Source organism: Balaenoptera musculus, chromosome 9, assembly GCF_009873245.2.
Source record: "Balaenoptera musculus isolate JJ_BM4_2016_0621 chromosome 9, mBalMus1.pri.v3, whole genome shotgun sequence".
Taxonomy (NCBI): domain Eukaryota; kingdom Metazoa; phylum Chordata; class Mammalia; order Artiodactyla; family Balaenopteridae; genus Balaenoptera; species Balaenoptera musculus.
In genome coordinates, this window is record NC_045793.1 from 14,041,633 (window position 1) to 14,065,330 (window position 23,698).

At 35.6% G+C, this 23,698-nt stretch overlaps 1 protein-coding gene across 8 annotated transcripts in view; it reads left to right on the plus strand.

Moving 5' to 3' along the window:
• BRAF (B-Raf proto-oncogene, serine/threonine kinase) overlaps positions 1 to 23,698 on the plus strand; it is a 162,139-nt gene that overhangs the window by 90,952 nt on the left and 47,489 nt on the right. For 4 of the 8 annotated variants that reach the window (XM_036863233.1, XM_036863232.1, XM_036863235.1 and 1 more), the window contains exons 6-11: positions 9,087 to 9,235; positions 10,166 to 10,285; positions 12,789 to 12,945; positions 19,668 to 19,704; positions 21,164 to 21,283; positions 23,528 to 23,664. In XM_036863233.1, coding sequence (XP_036719128.1) covers positions 9,087 to 9,235; positions 10,166 to 10,285; positions 12,789 to 12,945; positions 19,668 to 19,704; positions 21,164 to 21,283; positions 23,528 to 23,664 — 720 coding nt within the window. The remainder of the gene's footprint in view (positions 1 to 9,086; positions 9,236 to 10,165; positions 10,286 to 12,788; positions 12,946 to 19,667; positions 19,705 to 21,163; positions 21,284 to 23,527; positions 23,665 to 23,698) is intronic. The other 4 variants (XM_036863236.1, XM_036863239.1, XM_036863237.1 and 1 more) reach the window with 1 other exon arrangement.

Consider the following 23,698-nt stretch of genomic DNA (forward strand, 5'->3'; position numbering starts at 1 on the left):
TAAGAAATCTGTTATATACATGGTAAATAGACTCTTCCTGCATACATCTTGACACACTTGTGTAAATGTTTCTGAAAGATAGACTAATGGAAGTGGAATAGCTCTCCTTGAGGACTGAAGAAAGATAGATGTTAAAGCTCTCCTTCAGTACTTCTCCCTTTATCTGGTTTTTGCATTTGCCAGAACCTAGCCTAAGCTAAGTGTCACCAGCATGAGGCCTGGAACAGTGGAACCTCTCTACCTCAGAGATAAGGTAGAGGGTACAGTTCCAGAGCTTGAGAACCTGTCCTCTAAAAGAGTAGGCAGGAGCCAAGATTAGGGTGATCTGTAAGGCAGGAATGCACTTCTTACTTTTCTATATATGGAATTTGGACCACAGTTTACTTTTCTAGATGGATAGTTTTTGCTACCCTTTTGGCATCAAGTGTTTTCCCTTGTGCCTTGTTGATTAGTACAGCTGGGCTCTTTTGATTTCCTGGGGGGTGTTAGTGTTTTGGAGGCTCCATTAGAGGTGAATAATGAGATCAGGTTTGTGCTTCAATAGATAAGGTATCTTTTGGACGAGTGTAAGATACACCTGATGCCAATCAGATTTACTGTGTAGCAGATAGTTTTGTAATGATGATATAAGAAGTTCAGTACTATCGACTTTTTTTTTAAACCTGTAGAATTAAAGGAGCTGTTACAGTAGAGGATTACTGGACTGAATGTCAATATTATGACATAGTATGAGTGTGTTTCATGTTTGGTAATTGCAATCATTGTTGCTTTTGTTGTGGTCATCCATGTACAATGCTTGGTGTCAGTCTATTTATCTCTTGTAAAAATAAAATACAGTGTGTGTGTGTGTGTGTGTGTGTGTGTGTGTGTGAAAAAAAAAACCTGTAGAATTTTGAGAGGATAAATCTTAAGATTTTTTATTTAAGTTTTTAGGAATTAAAAAAAAAGTACTCTTTTTCTTATTCTTCTTAATTAGAAATTGGATATGAGGAGGTAAAAGAAGATCTAAGTTACTAACCTTAAGCAGTGCCTCAGGAAGGTCCTTGCCACAAGAGGGTAATGAAAGCAAACTGCATGTTAGTTGCAGAGTATGGAAATCTTCACAACATAATTGGAGAGCTGCCAGTTAATATTTGTTGAGATCTTTTCATTTGCCAATATTTTGTCTCATCTGGGGATATAACAATTAATAAGAAAACAGTATCCCTGCCTTAGAGTAGAGAGACAGATGATTTAATTAAAAGTTTTCATAAGCACTCTTAATTACCGTGTATGTTTAAAGTGCTATAGATACACAGAGTAGATTCCTAACCTGGCCTTTGAGGAGTCAGGAAGTTTTCCCAAAGGAAGAAATATGAAAGCTAAGGCCTGATGGATGAGGGAAGAGCAGATGAAGGGTGAAGGGAAGAGTACTGTAGACAGGGACTTCCCTGGTGGCGCAGTGGTTAAGAATCCGCCTGCCAATACAGGGGACACGGGTTTGAGCCCTGGTCCAGGAAGATCCCGCATGCTGCGGAGCAGCTAAGCCCGTGCACCGCAACTACTGAGCTTGCGCTCTTGAGCCCGTGCTCTGCAGCAAGAGAAGCCCACGCACTGCAACGAAGAGTAGCCCCCGCTTGCCACCACTAGAGAAAGCCCACGTGCAGCAACAAAGACCCAAAACAGCCATAAATAAATAAATAAATATTTTAAAAAAAGAGTACTCTAGACAGAGGGAACAGCAAGAAAGCATGTTACCTTTTCAGTTTTGAAAGAAGTTCAGAATGGATGATACAAAGTTGGAGAGGCGGCTATTAGAGTGTAGCGTGTATATGGGTGGAGTAAGTTCGTGAGAGTCCTTGTAAGCTATGTTAAAGATTTAAGACTTTTCCCTAAAATCATTGGAAATTTAATGATTATAATAGGCAGGGGAGCAGTGTGATTAGATTTGTGTTTTGGAGTGATTGCTCTTAGTGTCATAGGCAAGAGTAAGCCTGTGTTCTGCTTAGAAAGGGAAAGAAATCCTCTCCCTGCTTCTCTGGGCTGGCTTTTGTTGACTACTGCAGGAAGGCTGCTTATGCCTCCTGGTTTCATAGTCTGTTATAAAAGCGATTCCTTCAGTATATGCCTGCATCCCAGGAATCCTTGGGAACTGGCAGGGGGCAGGGAAGGTAGAGAACCAAGATTAAAAACTGATGCCATGTGTCCAGACCTTCCCATTTTCTATAGGCACTAAAGTTAATGTCTTCCCTCAGACAGCCCCACACCTTACAAATTAATGAATGCAAATTGCCTGTTCTATGGCCCCCACGAGTTTACCATCCATGTCTTGAATTCCAAAATAAGCATAAGTTGTGGCCCAAAAGAAAAGATATACCTTCCTGTGCCCACCTTTATTGACAAAGGTATATTCACAGATAGAGGTATATGTCACTTACTCAATTTATGCTCAAATGCATACCCACATTTTCTCCTGCTCAGGTGTTTTTCTCTCCTTTCTGCTTTCCTCCCTCCTGCCCTCCTTCCTTCTCTCTCTTTTTTTCCCCCTTCCTTTACATACAGAAACAACCAGTTACACATAGTTTTCACATATAAGTCAGTGACAGGAAGAAAGACTGCAACTGAGTAGAGTAAAGAAGCAAGAGAAATTAGGGCTTCATGAAAGTCCGCAGGTTATTAGGCGATTGAGAGTATGAGCAGTTAGCAAAAAGGATAAAGTGACTATAAAATGCTGATTCCTGTGAATACGTTTTGTATTTTTCTGTGCTCTATAATTTCCAGAGATTATGCTAGCAATATAAAAAGATGCTTGCTTTAGTAAATAGTAGCCACATAAATATTAAAGAAGATTTTCTAATTGCTTTTAAATCCAGAGACAAATGGAAAAGGAACAAAGCTAAAAACAGTCAGTTGTTTTCTTATATCCCCTAGAAAGTGATACATAGACAAAAAGGTGAAGAAAACAAGAGCTACTCTTAAAACTATCTAAATGTTCTCAAAAAGCCAGAATGGATGATGTGCCAAGATATCATTTTCTTGATGAAGCATTATTTTTAATAACATTTTATCCTGTTAAATATGTGTTTATTGAAAAGAGTTTGATAAAGTGGGTGTTGAAATCAATTTAGTGGATCGTGAAAAGCATTTACATGCAGTAGAATGGATTAGAAAATTCTGATATGCATTATGTATAGGTAGGGTAATATTATTATATGAATACAGGTGTGTCCTGGATCATGATGTATTTTTCTTACTATTGTGTGTGAGTCACGCTGTCTGAAAAACTGAGATGAATTGAGAATATACAGCAAAGAACAAAGGACAAAATAGAGTCACCCATGTTCTCATCACTCTCAAATAGCCATTGTTAACATTTTGTTATTTGTTTATCCTTTTTGTGTTTTCTGCTTCTTATATATACAAACCAAACAGTTTAAAACAATTTCTGGTTTTGTTCGTTATCAAGATAGAGCTTCCCTGGCACAGTTCTGTTTATGTGACCCATGTTTGGCTTCTGACATGGAGTTCTTACATGTTGCCTTTTAAGTTTCACATAGAGGAATGTTCACAGATACATTTAGGTGTTCTAATCCTCTAACAAACTGATAATTTGTTAAAAGTAGTTCTTACCTTCTTTTAGGTGATTTTCCTGTCCCTTGTCCTAAGTTAGCAAGTTTAGGTAGGGTTGATCTGATTTTCATATAATTATAAACTAGTTTTTTTCTATTATAAATTCCTTTTTACATTTTAATCAAAGTATATTACATTTTAATCAAATGTACATAGTTTTTAAGATAGTGCAGAGGGGTTTACAAAAAAAAAATCATCTGTTGCCCTATCCCTTGTTAGCCTCTAATGCCACTCTCCAGAGGAAATCATTCTTGTTTTTTTTCTTTTTTTTTTTTTTTTTGTTTATTAGGTCCCATTTGTTTATTTTTGTTTTTATTTCCATTACTCTAGGAGGTGGATCAAAAAAGACCTTGCTGTGATTTATGTCAAAGGGTGTTCTTCCTATGTTTTCCTCTAAGAGTTTTATAGTGTCCGTTCTTACATTTAGGTCTCTAATCCATTTTGAGTTTATTTTTGTGTATGGTGTTAGGGAGTGTTCTGATTTCATTCTTTTACATGTAGCCGTCCAGTTTTCCCAGCACCACTTACTGAAGAGACTGTCTTTTCTCCATTGTATATCCTTGCCTCCTTTGTCATAGATTAGTTGACCATAGGTGTGTGGATTTATCTCTGGGCTTTCTATCCTGTTCCACTGATCTATATTTCTGTTTTTGTGCCAGTACCATGTTGTCTTGATTACTGTAGCTTTGTAGTATAGTCTGAAGTCAGGGAGTCTGATTCCTCCAGCTCCGTTTTTTTCCCTCAAAACTGCTTTGGCTATTCAGGGTCTTTTGTGTCTCCATACAAATTTTAAGATTTTTTGTTCTAGTTCTGTAAAAAATGCCATTGGTAATTTGATAGGGATTGCATTGAATCTGTAGATTGCTTAGGGTAGTATAGTCATTTTCACAATATTGATTCTTCCAGTCCAAGAACATGGTATATCTCTCCATCTGTTGGTATCATCTTTAATTTCTTTCATCAGTATCTTATAGTTTTCTGCATACAGGTCTTTTGTCTCCCTAGGTAGGTTTATTCCTAGGTATTTTATTCTTTTTGTTGCAGTGGTAAATGGGAGAGTTTCCTTAATTTCTCTTTCATATTTGTTATCATTAGTGTATAGGAATGCAAGAGATTTCTGTGCATTAATTTTGTATCCTGCAACTTTACCAAATTCATTAATTAGCTCTAGTAGTTTTCTGGTGGCAGTTTTAGGCTTCTCTATGTATAGTATCATGTCATCTGCAAACAGTGACAGTTTTACTTCTTCTTTTCCAATTTGTATTCCTTTTATTTCTTTTTCTTCTCTGATGGCCGTGGCTAGGACTTCCAAAACTATGTTGAATAATAGTGGTGAGAGTGGACATCCTTGTCTTGTGCCTGATCTTAGAGGAAATGCTTTCAGTTTTTCACCGTTGAGAATGATGTTTGCTGTGGGTTTGTTGTATATGGCCTTTATTATGTTGAGGTAGGTTCCCTCTATGCCCACTTTCTGGAGAGTTTTTATCATAAATGGGTGTTGAATTTTGTCAGAAGCTTTTTCTGCATCTATTGAGATGATCATATGGTTTTTATTCTTCAATTTGTTAATATGGTGTATCACATTTATTGATTTGTGTATATTGAAGAATCCTTGCATCCCTGGGATAAATCCCACTTGATCGTGGTGTATGATCCTTTTAATGTGTTGTTGGGTTCTGTTTGCTAGTATTTTGTTGAGGAATTTTGCATCTATATTCATCAGTGATATTGGTCTGTAATTTTCTTTTTTTGGAGTATCTTTGTCTGGTTTTGGTATCAGGGTGATGGTGGCCTAATAGAATGAGTTTGGGAGTGTTCCTTCCTCTGCTATTTTTTGGAAGAGTTTGAGAAGGATGGGTGTTAGCTCTTCTCTAAATGTTTGATAGAATTCACCTTTGAAGCCATCTGGTCCTGGGCTTCTGTTTGTTGGAAGATTTTTAATCACAGTTTCAATTTCAGTGCTTGTGATTGGTCTGTTCATATTTTGTGTTTCTTCCTGCTTCAGTCTTGGAAGGTTATACCTTTCTAAGAATTTGTCCATTTCTTCCAGGTTGTCCATTTTATTGGCATAGAGTTGCTTGTAGTAGTCTCTTAGGATGCTTGGTATTTCTGTGGTGTCTGTTGTAACTTCTTTTTCATTTCTAATATTATTGATTTGAGTCCTCTCCCTCTTTTTCTTGATGAGTCTGGCTAATGGTTTATCACTTTTGTTTATCTTCTCAAAGAACCAGCTTTTAGTTTTATTGATCTTTGCTATTGTTTTCTTTGTTTCTATTTCATTTATTTCTGCTCTGATCTTTATGATTTCTTTCCTTCTGCTAACTTTGGGTTTTGTTTGTTCTTCTTTCTCTAGTTCCTTCAGGTGTAAGGTTAGATTGTTTATTTGAGATTTTTCTTGTTTCTTTTTTTTTTTTTTTTTAATATATTTATTTGTGGCTGTGTTGGGTCTTTGTTTCTGTGCGAGGGCTTTCTCTAGTTGCGGCAAGCGCGGGCCTCATTATCGCGGCCTCTCTTGTTGCAGAGCATAGGCTCCAGACGCGCAGGCTCAGTAATTGTGGCTCACGGGCCTAGTTGCTCCGCGGCATGTGGGATCCTCCCAGACCAGGGCTCGAACCCGTGTCCCCTGCATTGGCAGGCAGACTCTCAACCACTGCGCCACCAGGGAAGCCCTTTTCTTGTTTCTTGAGGTAGACTTGTATAGCTATAAACTTCCCTCTTAGAACTGCTTTTGCTGCATCCCATAGGTTTTGGATCGTCGTGTTTTCATTGTCATTTGTCTCTAGGTATTTTTTGATTTCCTCTGTGATTTCTTCAGTGATCTCTTGGTTATTTAGTAACGTATTGTTTAGCCTCCATGTGTTTGTGTTTTTTATGTTTTTTTCCCTGTAATTGATTTCTAATCTCATAGCATTATGGTCAGAAAAGATGCTTGATATGATTTCAATTTTCTTAAATTTACTGAGGCTTGATTTGTGACCCAGGATGTGATCTTTCCTGGAGAATGTTCTGTGCACACTTGAGAAGAACGTGTAATCTGCTGTTTTTGGATGGAATGTCCTATAAATATCAATTAAATCTATCTGGTCTATTGTGTCATTTAAAGCTTCTGTTTCCTTATTTATTTTCATTTTGGATGATCTGTCCATTGGTGTAAGTGAGGTGTTAAAGTCCCCCACTATTATTGTGTTACTGTCAATTTCCTCTTTTATAGCTGTTAGCAGTTGCCTTGTGTATTGAGGTGCTCCTATGTTGGGTGCATATATATTTATAATTGTTATATCTTCTTCTTGGATTGATCCCTTGATCATTACGTAGTGTCCTTCCTTGTCTATTGTAACATTCTTTATTTTAAAGTCTATTTTATCTGATATGAGTATTGCTACTCCAGCTTTCTTTTGATTTCCATTTGCATGGAATATATTTTTCCATCCCCTCACTTTGAGTCTGAATGTGTTCCTAGTTCTGAAGTGGGTCTCTTGTAGACAGCATATATATGGGTCTTGTTTTTGTATCCATTCAGCGAGCCTGTGTCTTTTGGTTGGAGCATTTAATCCATTCACGTTTCAGGTGATTATCGATATGTATGTTCCTATTACCATTTTCTTAATTGCTTTGGGTTTGTTTTTGTAGGTCCTTTTCTTCTCTTGTGTTTCCCACTTAGGGAAGTTCCTTTAGCATTTGTCGTAGAGCTGGTTTGGTGGTGCTGAATTCTCTTAGCTTTCGCTTGTCTGTAAAGCTTTTGATTTCTCCATCGAATCTGAATGAGATCCTTGCCAGGTACAGTAATCTTGGTTGTAGGTTCTTCCCTTTCATCATTTTAAGTATATCATGCCACTCCCTTCTGACTTGTAGAGTTTCTGCTGAGAAATCAGCTGTTAACCTTGTGGGAGTTCCCTTGTATGTTATTTGTCGTTTTTCCCTTGCTGCTTTTAATAAATTTTTTTTGTCTTTAATTTTTGCCAATTTGATTACTATGTGTCTTGGTGTGTTTCTCCTTGGGTTTATCCTGTATGGGACTCTCTGAGCTTCCTGGACTTGGGTGGCTATTTCCTTTCCCATGGTAGGGAAGTTTTCAGCTGTAATCTCTTCAGATATTTTCTCGGGTCCTTTCTCTCTCTCTTCTCCTTCTGGGACCCCTATGATGCGAATGTTGTTGCATTTAATGTTGTCCCAGAGGTCTCTTAGGCTGTCTTCATTTCTTTTCATGCTTTTTTCTTTATTCTGTTCTGCAGCAGTGAATTCCAGCATTCTGTCTTCCAGGTCACTTATCTGTTCTTCTGCCTCAGTTATTCTGCTATTGATTCCTTCTAGTGTAGTTTTCATTTCAGTTATTGTATTGTTCATCTCTGTTTGTTTGTTCTTTAATTCTTCTAGGTCTTTGTTAAACATTTCTTACATCTTCTCAGTCTTTGCCTCCATTCTTTTTCTGAGGTCCTGGATCATCTTCACTCTCAGTATTCTGAATTCTTTTTCTGGAAGGTTGAGGTCCTGGATCATCTTTTTGATCCTGGTCTGAGGTCCTGGATCATCTTCACTATCATTTCTGAGGTCCTGGATCATCTTTTTCTGAGGTCCTAGATCATCTTCACTATCATTATTTCTGAGGTCCTGGATCATCTTCACTATCATTATTCTGAATTCTTTTTCTGGAAGGTTGCCTATCTCCACTTCATTTAGTTGTTTTTCTGGGGTTTTGTCTTGTTCCTTCATCTGGTGCATAGCCCTCTGCCTTTTCATCTTGTCTGTCTTTCTGTGAATACGGTTTTTGTTCCACAGGCTGCAGGATTGTAGTTCTTCTTGCTTCTGCTGTCTTCCCTCTGGTGGATGAGGCTATCTGAGAGGAAATCATTCTTAACTTTCAATGGTTTCTGTTTCAACCTCGTGATTATTTTCATATTACTAAATAATAACTTTAAGCCACAGTTTCTTTCTTTATCAGTTTTAGACATTTACTTATGACCAGTTCCATAGGGAATTAGATCATTTGTAACATTACAACCTTCCTCCTCTTTTCTCTCTTCCTCTGAAGCATTTTTGTTTTTTGCGGGTTTTTTGGTTCCTCCATTGCATACCTTTGTAACTTTAAGTATGCCATTGTTTCTTGTTCTGTCAACACCAATAAGCATCTGTTAACTCCTTTCTTTGTAGAGTTATTGAAGTGTACCCTTATTCTGTCTTTCACCTCTGTTTCTTCCTTCTCCTGTCATCTCTGCTTTTACTTTTATGTAGTAAAGCTTGATATTAGTTAGTCTTTTATTTATTTCCCATCTTCTTGACTTCTGAGTTTAATTGGTTAGTGGGTGGGAGATAAATACATGTAGTCCATCTGTTATCTTGAATCCACTGGTTTTCATTTTAGTATCTTAGTGTTTAAGTCAGTTCTCATGATGTAAGCATATTAATCAAGAGTAAATAAGTTGATTTCTAAAAAGATTCTTACTAGTTTTTGAAATCCTCTACGATGTTTTACTTTGCAGGTACGGAAAACTTTTTTCACCTTAGCATTTTGTGACTTCTGTCGAAAGCTGCTTTTCCAGGGGTTCCGCTGTCAAACATGTGGTTATAAATTTCACCAGCGTTGTAGTACAGAGGTTCCACTGATGTGTGTTAATTATGACCAACTTGAGTAAGTAATCAAAAAATTTTTCTTTTCTGTCTTCCACTTTACATTTAACTTTTCTTAATGTGAAACTAGTATGTCTTGGAGTCTGTGGAAGTTTTCTGTACAGAAGAGTTGTTACAGGGAACTTTTTGAAGTGTGGCTAGAGAGTAATATGTAGTATAGCCAGTACTTCTCTCTCAAATTATAATTCTGGTTTGCTGTACATTTCATTTATGTTTTATATTCTCTTTTAATTAATAAAGATCCCTTGCCCATAGAAATCACTTTTAGATGGTTTTTGGGTGTTTCAATTAAATTAACCATTATATTTTTGGACCGCAGATTGGGGAATCTGGTTCTGTCAGCTATTTTGTAAATTAAGTGCTCTCTCTCTCTCAAAGTTAGTGTGCCTGTCTGTCTGTCTGTCTCTCTCTCTCTCCCTCCCTCCCCGCCCCTTCTCTTCCTCCCTCTCTTCCCCCTAGTCCCTCTCTTCCCCCTACTTCCTTTCTCAATAGATTGAGTCTATTTTAATCTTTTTTTGTGTTGTTACTGCTGCTAGTAAAGTCTTATTACTTTTTTTGATTACTTGAGTAGAGGGAATTCAACTCTGTACTTTAAAGTATATCATAATGATATAACCTAATTTTTAGCAGTAGATACATTTTCTTCTAATTCCTTAACCATAAAGCATGATTTTTCCCCTCTACTATGTAGAAATTTGCTGTATAGAGCAATTAGTTTTAGATTCTGAGCTTGCCTTTGAAAGTACAATATAATTTTTTACAATAAGCCTTTAGACAAAAATACAAGTAATTGAATTTAACAATCCTTCCTGAAAATGGAATTTGATCTCAGACATTTTTGTTAATTCTTTAAGGTATTCTGGTATATGAAGCTTCTGGGTTTTGCACAAGTTAGGTTTGTTTTTGTTTTGTTTTTGTTTTTGCCTCACAGTTTGCTGTTTGTCTCCAAGTTCTTTGAACACCACCCAATACCACAGGAGGAGGCCTCCTTAGCAGAGACTACCCTTACGTCTGGATCATCCCCTTCTGCACCCCCCTCCGATTCTATTGGGTATGATTTGATTCCTGCTGTTCAGTGACATGCTATTTGAGCTGATTTCTTTGGAACTTTTGGTTAATTATAAACCTTTCCAACATTTGGATTGTTAAATTAAGGATTTTTTTTTTTCAGGTAGCTTATCACACCAGTCAGCTAATTTACGTACATTTGGTACAGATACACAGGGTTAAAGCTGACATAGACTGTTTTAGGACCATTCTTGAAAAAAATCAAGCAACAGATAATTTAGAGTCCCTGCCTTGTGATCATTGCTTTGTTTTTAATATCAGATATAGAAGTATATGATTTCCATTTAGAAAAGTAACATTAACATATGAGATAATGGCCGATGATTTAAAAATAGTATATAATTATAATCTACAATTTATGATATATTATTTTAAACTGTGTGATAAATATTATCATGTTTACAGGAGAAGAGAGAATAGTGAGAGAGGGTAGTCAACATTTAATCAAGAAAGTGGGATTTGAACTGGACCGTAAAGAATTCTAGAATCTGAATGAGCATAGGAAATAAAAGCATGGTGATGGTGGGGGCACGGGGGCAAGGGGAGAAGGGAGGTACAAGCAGCATATCTTCATCTTCTAGTATACCCATTTTCTTTAGATTTGCTAATAAAATTTATTAGATTTAATCCAGGTTTTTGTTTTTCTTACTTAAAGACCAATGTCCTTTGCGTACATATTTCTGACTTATTGTGTACTACATGTTGCTGTCATAGTTTTAATTCAGTAAGTTTCAAGAATGACTTGCTGTCACTACACCAGATCAGTTGTGTTAATTAGACTACCCTATTCAGTTGTAGTAAATTCAGGCTTTTTCCACTTTTAAGTTCTAACTTAAAGTATGTTACTGCTTTGAGACTTTAAATCACCTCTAAGTAGTGTTTAAAAAGTCAGTGTACTTTCCAAAACTTTTTAAAAGCTAATATTGTCACTTTTACGTTCTTTTTACCTGCTCCCAAAATCCCTTGCCAACGGCTATTATTGGCTGTCTAAAGCAGAAATAAAGACAGCTTTGTCACAAACTAAAAATTTCTCAATTATCAGAATAAAAAGGACCAGTAGAACATGCTAATTTTCTTAAAGGCTAGTTCCATCAGCCTTACCTATAATTCTCATTGGGCTTATAGCAGTTTTTTAAAGTACATAATATTTTATTATTTTTATTTCCCTTCTAAGTGGATTCATTTAGATAAAGTCAAAATTTCTTTCCCTACCCTTGAAAGTGTGCTTCAAAGAAGCACAGATTCTTGGTTCAGATTCTATTAACATTTTATTTAGAAGCTTTTTGTCACTATTTGGCTTCTTTGGCTCTTTCAACCTTTATCTAGTCCTTTTCTACTGTATTTTCTTCTCATTCCTCTCTAAACCCTCTCCCGTCTTAAAAATGTCTTTTTATTCCCTCAACATTGTCTTTTTGGCTGTCTTATTAACCACTAGATAATGCTGGTTAGTTACAGAGTTCGCATAAGATGGGGTGCAACGATAACCAGTCTCTGAAGAGAGGCTGTTAGCACTGCGTCATTCATTGGTCCTGATGGAGCTCACTAAGACAGTCACACCTCGTCAATCAAGTGACACTCATTTCTTAGCTCCCTAGGATATTCCTTCTGAGGGGCACAGACTTCTCACAGGTGTTTACAATCTATTCTCAAAACTTTAATGTGCTCTGTGAGTGCCAGGTTCATTTTGGGAGCAGTGAGAGATCATAGACTTTGTTATTTATCCACAGTACCAAAATAGGTCACTCTGTCACCTATTTTGATGGTTTCATCAAAAAGCAGTTTTTACAAATATTTACTTTAATGCTTAATATATTATTTTCCTATGTGTCTTGTATCAATTATTGGGCATGGTAAACATTTCAAAATATGAGAGATTGACACTCTGAGAATCATCTTTTGAATTTGGAAATGATCTTTTGCTATTATTGTTCAGGATTTTAATTCAACTCTTGTATAAAGCAATAGGTATATCTTTTAGGTCCTGAAAAACACATGTATGTTTTTAAAAGATTTATAATTTCCTAATATTGATACTTCCCATAAAAATTTCATTTTAGTAACTTCAACTATCAAGAAATGGCAAAGGTAGAAAAATTGGCAGACATTATTCAGTCAGTGCCTACCTAGAGCATTTTTGTATAACTTTAAAGGACAAGAGTTTCTTCAGCTGATTAATAACAGGTAATTTTTAGCCATTTGTAGATTTCTCTGGAGTTTTCTGGATAAGAATCAGTGTTCTTATCATTGATACTCCCTGGAGCGTCTGCTTGAGCAAAGCAGCTTTGTCAGTGTTAGTTGCAAGCACATATTAGTTTTTTAAACTAACACTTTTAAAAGCCATTACTGCTGAAATTTTTAATGCTTTATTTTAAAGATTTTATTTGAGAATATGAAAACAAGAAAATCTTTATATCATCCATTTTTCTATGTTATTATCTCTATAAAGTTGATCTGAATCTTATCTTCCAATCACTTGATTTTTCCAGGCCCCCAATTCTCACCAGTCCGTCTCCTTCAAAATCCATTCCAATTCCACAGCCTTTCCGACCAGATGAAGATCATCGAAATCAGTTTGGACAACGAGACCGGTCCTCATCAGCTCCAAATGTGCATATAAACACCATAGAACCTGTCAATATTGATGTAAGTATCCAGCAGTGCTCGAACTTAGAAAATTCAAATGTGTTTCTTTATTTTTTCTGCTACATTTATAATATAGATCAGAAATAAGTGCCATCTTTCATTTATCGCATTTATTATAAGTGATAGACTTTTCATGAATTACAAATCAGAAAAGCCTTTTCATCTTCTCTGATGGCATAAAATATTTAACTGGCACCAAATTATAGAGTTATTCTCATTTTTTTTCCTTATGACACCATCTCTGTAAAAGTCTTATCTTCATTTATTTAACAGATAATCCACTTGACCATTTTGGGGTAAAGAAAAAATAAGAATACACTTGCATATTTCCTATTTAGATCAATTTGAAATCTTTACCTAAATTTTGAAAAGTTTAACTTTGAGTTAAATAACCCTTAAGGACTAATCATTACTTTATGTACTTCTCATGCAAAGCTACCTTTTACCTTCTTTACTTTCTTGAGTATACCATTGGATTCCATCTCTACACAAGTCAATTATTTTAGTCTCCTTCTGGGGCTGGTCACTCTTGAATTTTTTTACTTTCCTGGTTTATCTTATACACTCTAAGTTAATTATGTACATTAGTGTCACTTCTTCGATTTGACCTTAACTCCTGGACAGCAGAAACCATTCCTAATATAGTTCCCTAACATAGGAACTATTAGGTGTTAGTTGGCACCTAACATAAGAAGTCATCAAAAAGTATTTGTATTAGTAAAAGGGTTAGAAGACAAAGCAGAGGTCTGTTTCCCATAATACAGACCAGGGATCAACAAACTCTAAAAGGGCCACATAGTAAATATTTTAGGCTTGTGCGTCATATGATCTCTAATGACAACTGTTGAACTCTGCCAGTGTAGTGTGAAAACAGCCATAGGTAATACATTTTAAACAAATAGGTGAGGCTTTATTCCAGTAAATCTTTAGTAAAGCAGGTGGCCAGCCCATTGTATTTTGCCAGTCCCTGATATAGACAAAAGAGAAGGAAGAGATGAGAAAAAAGATGAGATACGCAGGATCAATCCAAAAGGACTGGTTCATTCGACTATCAATACATCATCTCAGTAACTGAAGAGAATAAAGAGCCCTTGCTATCTGAGCTGTGGTGGGGTTGGGATCACTTCTCCCAGAATTTGTACTTTAGAATAAAAAATGTGGGTTATCCTCAGTCTCTGTCTGTAATAAGCAACAAAACAAAAAAGCCACCAAATTTGTTTGCCTTGGAAAGTAATTATATTTATAAAGGAATTTGAAACTGTTTCCCCATGTAAGCAGGATAGTGAAGTTACTGAGGGGTCATGTGTATGTTAGAGGACAAGGGTTGTTCTCATTATACCGGCATTCCTTATGTGAGTCCTCATAAGGTTGAGTGAAGAAGCAAAAATTATCCTAACAGGAAAATAATCACTAATTAACAGACTCCCTTAATATTAGTCTCCACTCACATATCCCTCCCCATTTAATACCAGCTTGCATTCCAGCCCTTTTCCATCACTATCCAACATTTCAGTGAAAACATAAAGCAGATTGATTGTGAATCTGACAACAAAAATAAGATTTTAAGGATTTTATGAAGACAGTGAAAAAGTCACTTGGTAGAACTACTCAAATCTTATAAAGTCATTGAGAAATAAGGGTACAGCAGAATTAAATTAGTCCAGTTAACAGTAAAAGAGAGAAAGTCTATAAGGATGACAAGAGAATAGGCTTTTCAAGTGAAAATGATTTAAATATCATAGGATTGATGGAGGCCTTTGAGGGATTGATGAAGTCCTTTAAAATTTTTATAAAAATGATGATGATTGTGATGTAAAAGATGAATATGAAATTAAGAATTTCAATTTGTGCTGTCATAAGTTTGATATTATTACCAATGAAAACTTGATTTTTTCTGTATTAATTCTAAGGATTAGCATACTGTTGAAATTATAACTTAAAGTTTTGTTGAATGTAAAAGAAAATAAACTTCTTATAAATCTTAATTTCATTTTTCAAGATACATTCCCAAGTCAGACTTTCTTCCTATTTTTTACTATGAAATTTTTTCTCTATTTTTATTGGATTCATTTAAAGTAGCCTTTTCTTAATATCAATTTTTCTCAACTAATAAGGTCTTCTTCTGTCTGGCTAGACCTGAATACAAAGGAAAAAAAAAATAGAGAGGGAAATATGGAAATAAGGAGATTGTGTGAAATAAGAAATCACATCTTATTTCTAGATCTATTGTCAGTTAGATCTATTAGATCTAACTGTCAGTATGTTCAAAGTTGTTACCTTTGTATTTATTGTCAGATCTATTGTCAGTTAGATCTATTGTCAGTATGTTCAAAGTTGTTACCTTTGTAGTTACTTTCAAAACTGATGTTCTTTTAGACTATTTCTCTTTATGTCTTAGTGTTATTAAGTTTCTCCTATTCTCTTAGGCTTGAACATTAGGAGTGTCATCTTTATATCTTGCTTTTTCATCTTCCCCTATAAGCAAATAGTCATAAGGTATCACCTTTCCTTTTGATATACGTCTCAAATTTGTTATTACTACCACCATTTGGGCCCATATTTCTTCACTTGAACTACTTATTACATTAATCTCCTAAATAGATTTCCTGCCATTGATTTCTCTCTGCCCATTTCCATTTTTTATTGCTATTATCAGAATAATTTTTATAAAACCTCTATCATCATCTGTTCCTTTGTTCCAAAACTTTCATTTACTTCCCATTGAAAAATATAAACCTTTTAGCATTTCATTCAGTTTCAGTCATTTCATTCAATTTCAGTCATTATTTGTCATTTATTATTCCAGTAAACCAGATTTAATATTTCCTCTGGGATAGGCACTGTGTCAGAATAGGGAATTAAGATGAATTAGCACAGTCTTTGCCCTCAAGGAGGTCACAGTCTAATGGAAATGGATGAATCAGCCATATAAATAAATAAACACAAAGTATACAGTGATAGTTTATAGAAGGGGATGATAAACCCTACCTGGTTAAATGTAGTCATCTTTAGCAGAGAAGGGACAACATTTAAGCCAGACTGTAGAAGATGAGTAGGAAGGAGTCGGAGTTTATTCAGTGCACTAGGTGGGGGTTTTAAGAAGGAAGGGCATTTGTTACGGAAATGGTATGTGCAGAAATATAGAAGTACCTTTATGTGGGTTGTAATGAATAGTTGGTATTGTAGGAGTTTAGGGTTCAGGAGAAGGGTGGGGAATGGTAGAGGATGAAACTAAGTAGGTAGAGTCCACACTGAGAGACATTATGTTATTACTCTGAGGTCACTATAGTAGTTGGTAATAGGGGGTCCGATAAACTGAGTGGGAAAGAAAGTGATCAGCTCTTTACTTTAGAAAGTTCTTTTGAATTAGTGAGAGATTTGATAGGCACGATTGTTAGGATGGATACTGTAAATGGCTACTGTTAATGCTTACTATGTGCTAGGTACTTTACTAAGTACTTTACATACATTTTCTTATTCTGTCCTCACAAACACTTGTGAGTTAAGTAGTAGTATTATCCTTATTTTACTGTTAAGAAAATTAGATTTAGAGATATCAGGAAACTTACCCCAGATCACACAGGTGATAAATGATTGAAATGGGGTAAAACCTGGTCTTTCTTTCTTATCTCAATCACTGTTCTATATAGTAGTAGAGGAGAGAAGTGAAAGAGATGAGAGGTAACAAAAGATAATGCCTAGGGACTTCCCTGGTGGCGCAGTGGTTAAGAATCCGCCTGCCAATGCAGGGGACACGGGTTTGATCCCTGGTCTGAGAAGATCCCTCATGCCGCGGAGCAGCTAAGCCTGTGCGCCACAACTGCTGAGCCTGTGCTCTAGAGCCCACGAGCCACAACTACTGAGCCCGCGTGCCACAACTACTGAAGCCCACGTGCCTAGAGCCCATGCTCTGCAACAAGAGAAGCCACCGCAGTGAGAAGCCCGTGCACTGCAACAAAGAGTAGCCCCCTCTCACCGCAACTAGAGAAAGCCTGCACACAGCAAAGAAGACCCAACGCAGCCAAAAATAAATAAATAAGAAATGGTGATTAAAAAAAAAAAAAAAGATAATGCCTAGAGTTGTCTGGCTTAGGTGAATAGATAGTATTTATTCTATCCATTAAGATAGGAAATGCCAAAGGAAGAAGAACAGGGTTTGTAGAAATGAAAATGTTAACTTTTATTTTGGACACCTTGACTTTAAGGTGTCTGTGGAACTTTCCTTGTTTAGAAGTCCAGTAGCAGTTGAAATGAGGACCTTGAGTAGAGATACCCATTTAGAAATAGACTATTTTTGTCAGTTAAAGTCATGGATGTAAGTGATATTACTCAAATACTATATGTAAACTGAAAAGAGGGTAGACATGCAACCCCAGTAAACATTAACATTTGAGATACAGGCAGAGACTGTCATTCTCTGTCTCCATTTTAGGCTTCTCTTCCTAACTTTAGCTTCAAATAAGTAAGAGAAAGTAGTGTTGCAGAAGCCAAAGGGAGAAAAGGGGACTTCAAGAATGCCTAAGTAGTTGATGGCAGTTGCCATTGAGACTCAAATGAGATAAGGACTGGAAATGACTATTGGGCAATTACAATGTCATTTTTACTTCATTGAGAGCTGTTTTAGAGGACTGTTGGAGGATAGCAAAACCAGTTAAAGATGTGGGATTAAGTGCCAATTTTGAGAAGCTTGGCTATAAAGGAATGATGAAAGGGCCATAGATTGAAGCAGAGACTTGAGCATATTTGTAACTTCAGGGGAAGAAGCAAGTGAAGAGAGAGGTTAAAAAATAACAAAGAATAACTGAGGTAGTAAAATTCCTTGAACTTGGAAGTGATGTTCCTCAGAGGCTATGAGGAATTAAAGATGAACATAGCTAGCTCCGTAGCTCTTTACAGGCAGTATGACCATGGGCAGATGACTTAACCTTGAGGCGTATAGTGTCTACCCCTTGTAGTGATTTGAAAATGCTTATTGTTCTTGGCACAAAATAAGAATTCAAAAATTATAGCTAATATTATTATACAAATGTTTGTAGATATAGAGGCAGAACAGAATGTTCTTTGATAGTTTCTGATTTCTCTGTCATGCTAAAAAAGGGAAGAGATATAAGTAACAAAGGAACCCCATAGGAGATTGGCAAAAAGTTTGAAATAGCCAGTATTGGAATACTAGAAGATCCTATTTAACCTAGGTCACATAGATAAAGATTGTCAGGGAGCTTTAAGAACATATTTGAGATTGGAAAATATAAGTTTATGGTGGTTATTAGCAGTAGGTTGTCTAGAAGACTTTTTTTTTTTTTTTTTTGCCGCGCCTCTCAGCTTGCAGGATCTTAGTTGCCCGACCAGGGATTGAACCCGGGCCACGGCAGTGGAAGTGCGGAGTCCTAACCACTGGACCACCAGGGAAGTCCCCCTCTGCTTTTCTTTTCTGCATTCCTGTCTACCCCTCAAACCCCAACACTTAGATCATCTTCTTCAAATGCTTCACCAATGGCCAAGTTCTATAGTTATTTATTTATCCTGTGAACTTAACGTAGCATGAAGAATCTTTTCACCCATACTATTTATTTGGCAATTAACTAAGCAACTTTGGCACCTTTTTTATTGTTTTCTTAAGCTTTTATTCTTATATCACATAATTTCTGTGTGTGTATATCTTTCTTACACTTAGATTATAAGCTCTCAAGAACACAAAGTTAGTGAGACCACCATGATTTTTTATATTTATTGATAGTCACACAACCCCTAACATTTAGCATCTTATTTGGAGATATGAGTATTTGTTGATTATTCTGTAGAAAATGTTAAAGGCTTTATATAATACATTGAATATGACAGAAATACATCTGTAAAGAATGTGCTCTTTGTTTTAGCCTATAAATGAAAAGCTGCCTATTTGCAAAGAGACTTTGAGCTTATTTAGAGACCTCATATTTAAGTTATACTGGGTAGATTAAGTTCTGTCTGTCAGGGTCCAAATTGCATTGCATTGCCAGTAGGCTCTTCCCCCACTGCCCTGCCCCACCACGTTGTCTGTTGTAAAAAGCTGTATTTTAATAATAAAGACATTTTTTTCCCCCTTCTAGTGTGTCCTTACACATTTATATTTTTATAATTGTGTCAGTGTACATTTAATTTTGTATTCTTTTTTATTGTAAACATGTTTCATGAGTCAAGCTTCATAATTGTTTTAGTAGCTACATCATACTTACTAAATTGATACACTATAATTTAGTTAACCAATATGTCAGTATGCCTAAAATAGGGAAATAATTTCTGGTTTTTTAGTATAATGGATAATGTTGCACTAAACATCTTTGTGCATATCATTTTTTCTTCTGAATTATTTCCTTAGGAAAAATTCCCAGAAGTGGAATTACAGGATCAAAGGGTATGAACATTTTATGGCTCTTAATATGTGCCAGTAGAATTTTTTTTAAGAATTAATGCAGCCATTGGTTTTGAATGGCCTGAAATGGATTTCAACATTTCGTCAGGACTAATAATCCCTTCAGTCTAGGGTTAGGTTGACGAGTGCTTCAAATTTTTTATTTTATCATGTTCACTAGCTAATTCCATATTCTTTCTGTTTCGTGAAGTAATTTATAAGGCAGGTATTATTTTGAATTAACCTTTCTGTGAATGCTTAGTGGAAAATAAAATGTTATTACTTTCTTAACATATGCTTTGATTAAATATACATTACTATTTATTTGTAGGACTTGATTAGAGACCAAGGGTTTCGTAGTGATGGAGGTAAGTAGTGATTTCAATTTAAAAAAAAAATCAGGGAAAAATGCAATTGCTTTGCTGCTTGTCTCCTTTATATTTGCTTCTTTCATGAAACACAGACACAGAGAAAAATGTGCAGAGAAAAACCAAAAATTGTTTGCTTTTCTTTAGTATTTATCATTTATCTCTAATAAAATTTTAACTAATTCATAGCTGGAGAAAAAGAGAGGACATAAAAGGGAGTCTTAAATGTACTATCTACAGTTTTTAGATGTTGTTGTCGAGGAGAGATCCTTAATTATTTTACCCACTTTATTCCTAACCACCTCCACTAATACTTAAAGATTGAGCTTACAACCAGTTAAAACTTGACTCCTACATCATTCTTGGGGAGAATCCCTGGGGTTGCCTGCTACAACTTGTCAGTTTGTTAGACATTGTCAGCCACTTCCCTTCAGCTTTCTAGAAGGCTTTGGAATATATACTTTATAGCATGGACCCCTAATAGAAAAGCCTAGTTCCCCTTTTACTAGTCCAGTAAATAAAATAAGCAAATGAGAAACTGAATTGAGATTTCTTACAGAATTTTCATCAGATATTCACTCTAGCACACAGTGAAAATTGGGAGCATAGCAAAACATTACTTTAGAAAATACTTTTTAAATAAGATCTTACCCCCATAAGATTTTTCTAAGAGATGGTGTTTGAAACTATCTTGACGTTTTCTTCCAGGTGGTCCTTTTTTTTTTTTTTTTTTTTTTTTAACATCTTTATTGAAGTATAATTGCCTTACAATAGTGTGTTAGCTTCTGCTTTATTCCAGGTGGTCCTTTATGCTTACCTCTTCAGCTGTCTTCTATTTAATAAGGAAGCCCTACAATACCTGCATATCTTGTTTAGAGTTGGTCTCTTCACTGTGACCTACTTTATATTCAAAATATCTAAGCCCAGGCTCAAAGATACTTTATGTTGAATAAACATTGAGTAAACCATCTTTTGTTGTAATATTTATACATACCTGTGGACCTACCAAAATAATAAGCCTGCGTTATGTACTCTGGACTTAGTATTTACTATAGCACATAGTTATAAAAGTTTTTTTTTTTTCCTGTTTGTTATTCCATGAACCCACCAATTAATGTTGCTGCCAGTTTGACTTTCATATGTCTTAATAGCTGTGGCTTTTGATAATTTTGCCCAATACATCCAGCATTTAAATGTTGCCATCCTGTTAGCATCACAGAGTTAACTTAGTCCGAAAAATTGCCTGCTTAGTACCAAAAATCAAATGCCATTTCTTATCCTTTTTGTGAATCACTTTATAAAGAATCATTGGAATTTTATGAAAACAAGCAGATTTTTTAGACATCCAGAATTATTTTGTGAAGCAGGCTTCAACTCATTTATTCCCCGTGACTTCTTTCATTTCTTCTGTGTGTCTGTCTTCCTGTGTTTGCCTGCCCCTCTCTTTTTCTTCTAACAGCCCCTTTGAACCAGCTGATGCGCTGTCTTCGGAAATACCAATCCCGGACTCCCAGTCCCCTCCTACATTCTGTCCCCAGTGAAATAGTGTTTGATTTTGAGCCTGGCCCAGTGTTCAGAGGTAGTTGGGCTCTTCTTTCTTGTTTTCACCCAAAGCAAACTAAATATAAACAACAGATACTGTTTGTGCCTCACCCTCACAGTGTGTGTTTGTAAGTGTGAGAGTTTTCAGTACTAAATTTCTGCTTGGCTTGGCTGGAATGCTCTGAATGTGCTTCTCACACATACTCACCACCACAAGCTTCCTGTATGCTGTCTGTCATAAATTTTTAAAAGCAAGAAAATTCTGAGCTGAGATTTCCATCTTGTTTTTTGTTATATTACTTACTTTTTGGTCTTGATAATTTCTTAAACTCAGTGGGTGACAGTAAATAATGTGGGGAGGGGCTTCTTCAAGCTGAATTTATTTTACTTTAATCCATTTAGGTGATAGCCTTGATGGCTGCTAATAATGGTTATCAAATTTTTTGGTTTTTACAAAAAGTGGAAATCCCTATTATGAGTTCTTACTAGACTTTTCGCTTTATTTTTCTGTAATATGTGTCCTTTTTTTTAAAACGTAGGACATGTATATTTTATATCAAAGGTAGGGAACTTAAAGAAGATTTGTAATATATTTGGGGTATTTTAGCACACTTCAGAAAATTAGGATTTATACTTTCAGTTATGCCCTCATGTGAGGAAAAAGTTAGCAGTATAATTTCACTCACATTTTATCTTTCCATCCTTTAATTACTCACATTTTATCTTTCCATCCTTAAATTATCCATCCTTTAAACTGATTTTTAAAAATTTAAGTCAAAATTTAGATGGGTGTCTTGCTGTAAATATTTTTAATGAATTATATTTACTGGCTTTTGCTAGTCAGTGTCTTTTAACTTATTCTGAATGTAATGGTGGCATTTCAGATTTTTGCTCTCAGCCCAACTTTCTCAGAAAATCCATGGAATGGACTGGAAGTTATAGAGTACTGAGTAGTGTAATTAAAGTGATACAATATAGCACTGAGTAGATCAGAATTGTGAAGCCTGGGTATTCAGTTAAGGCTTTATGATGTTGAAAATTATCAGTGGAAGGCAGAATATGGATTGTGCTCTAATTAATAGACATTCCAGTTACCATTTTCTTTTAGAAAATTGCATGTGAGGTCATGGAAATTCCACATGATGACATATGTGGTGTAGTAATGAGAAAAGTTCTACACAGTTTTAACATTTAAATGTTGCCATTAGTATTCTGATCCTTGTTCTTTGAAAGATAGTGACTTTTTAACTAGAGAATAGTTATCTACTTTTTAAAAAAATTGAAGTCTTTTTGTTCTGTATGTGCAAACATTACCTGACATCTCAGTCCTACTTAGCTATACTCAGGCCCCACTAGGAGTCATTGCCCTGAACCCCTCTGAACCAGGTGCTTTCTGTACATGAATTGGGATTTTTGCTCAATCAGCATTTGGAAAAATATCCATCAGAAAGGTATGCAACCCTGCCAACTGAGTCCATTTTCAAAGAGTGTACCCCTTGGACTCATTTGGCTGATAGAATTTTTCCATTTGTAGTAACTTGGCTGAGAAGCCATAGCACTTACCTTGCCCTCATTTTATAGGCAGAGATTTTTCAGAAAGTCTTTAGAAACCTGCTTGGCTTTGTTTGCATTAACTTTGTTATGCAGGTAAAATTCATCTTTGTTTAGCAAAATAAGCCTCCAGGAAACAATGAAAGTGACCAGTATCTCTCACTCTTAAATAGTATAGTATGTAGTATAGGATTTTTAAAAATTTTAGTGGCTAATATGAAAGAGCCAGGTAATGTCAACATTATGGCCGTTATTAGAATATGTTTCCATTTGGGGAATTTCTATCTTTTTTTTTAATTGATAAGCTGTTAAGGTAACATAATTTAAAGTTTATTTTTTATATTCCCTTTTAAGTTGAGTTTGCTTCTTGTTTTTTGATCAAAGAAAAAACTTGGGAGTATTTTTTAGTGTTTATCTCTTATTTTAAAAAGATTATTTTTCTCCTAGACTCTGCACCAATAAACAAAGTATATATCTGTAATCAGACGTTTTAAAGGTCATGAAATTGACCAGAAAGCTAAAAGTATAAAACTGAAAGAAATTATAGTTTTTTAATTTAAAGCTAGTCACCAAATGAGGCTCCTTTTTTGCCTGTCCTTTCCAAATGGTCTGTATTAGAACATATACTGCATTTTTAAAATAAGTCTAAATCTCCCTCTACCCTCTGTCCCCAATAAGCTAATGTACTTGATCCTCCTTTAATAGATACATTTCCCTTTCACTAACTTAGGATCAACCACAGGTTTATCTGCCACGCCCCCTGCCTCATTACCTGGCTCACTCACTAACGTGAAAGCATTACAGAAATCTCCAGGACCTCAGCGAGAAAGGAAGTCATCTTCATCTTCAGAAGACAGGAATCGAATGGTGAGAGTACATGATATCTTTTTTCCTCTAAGTT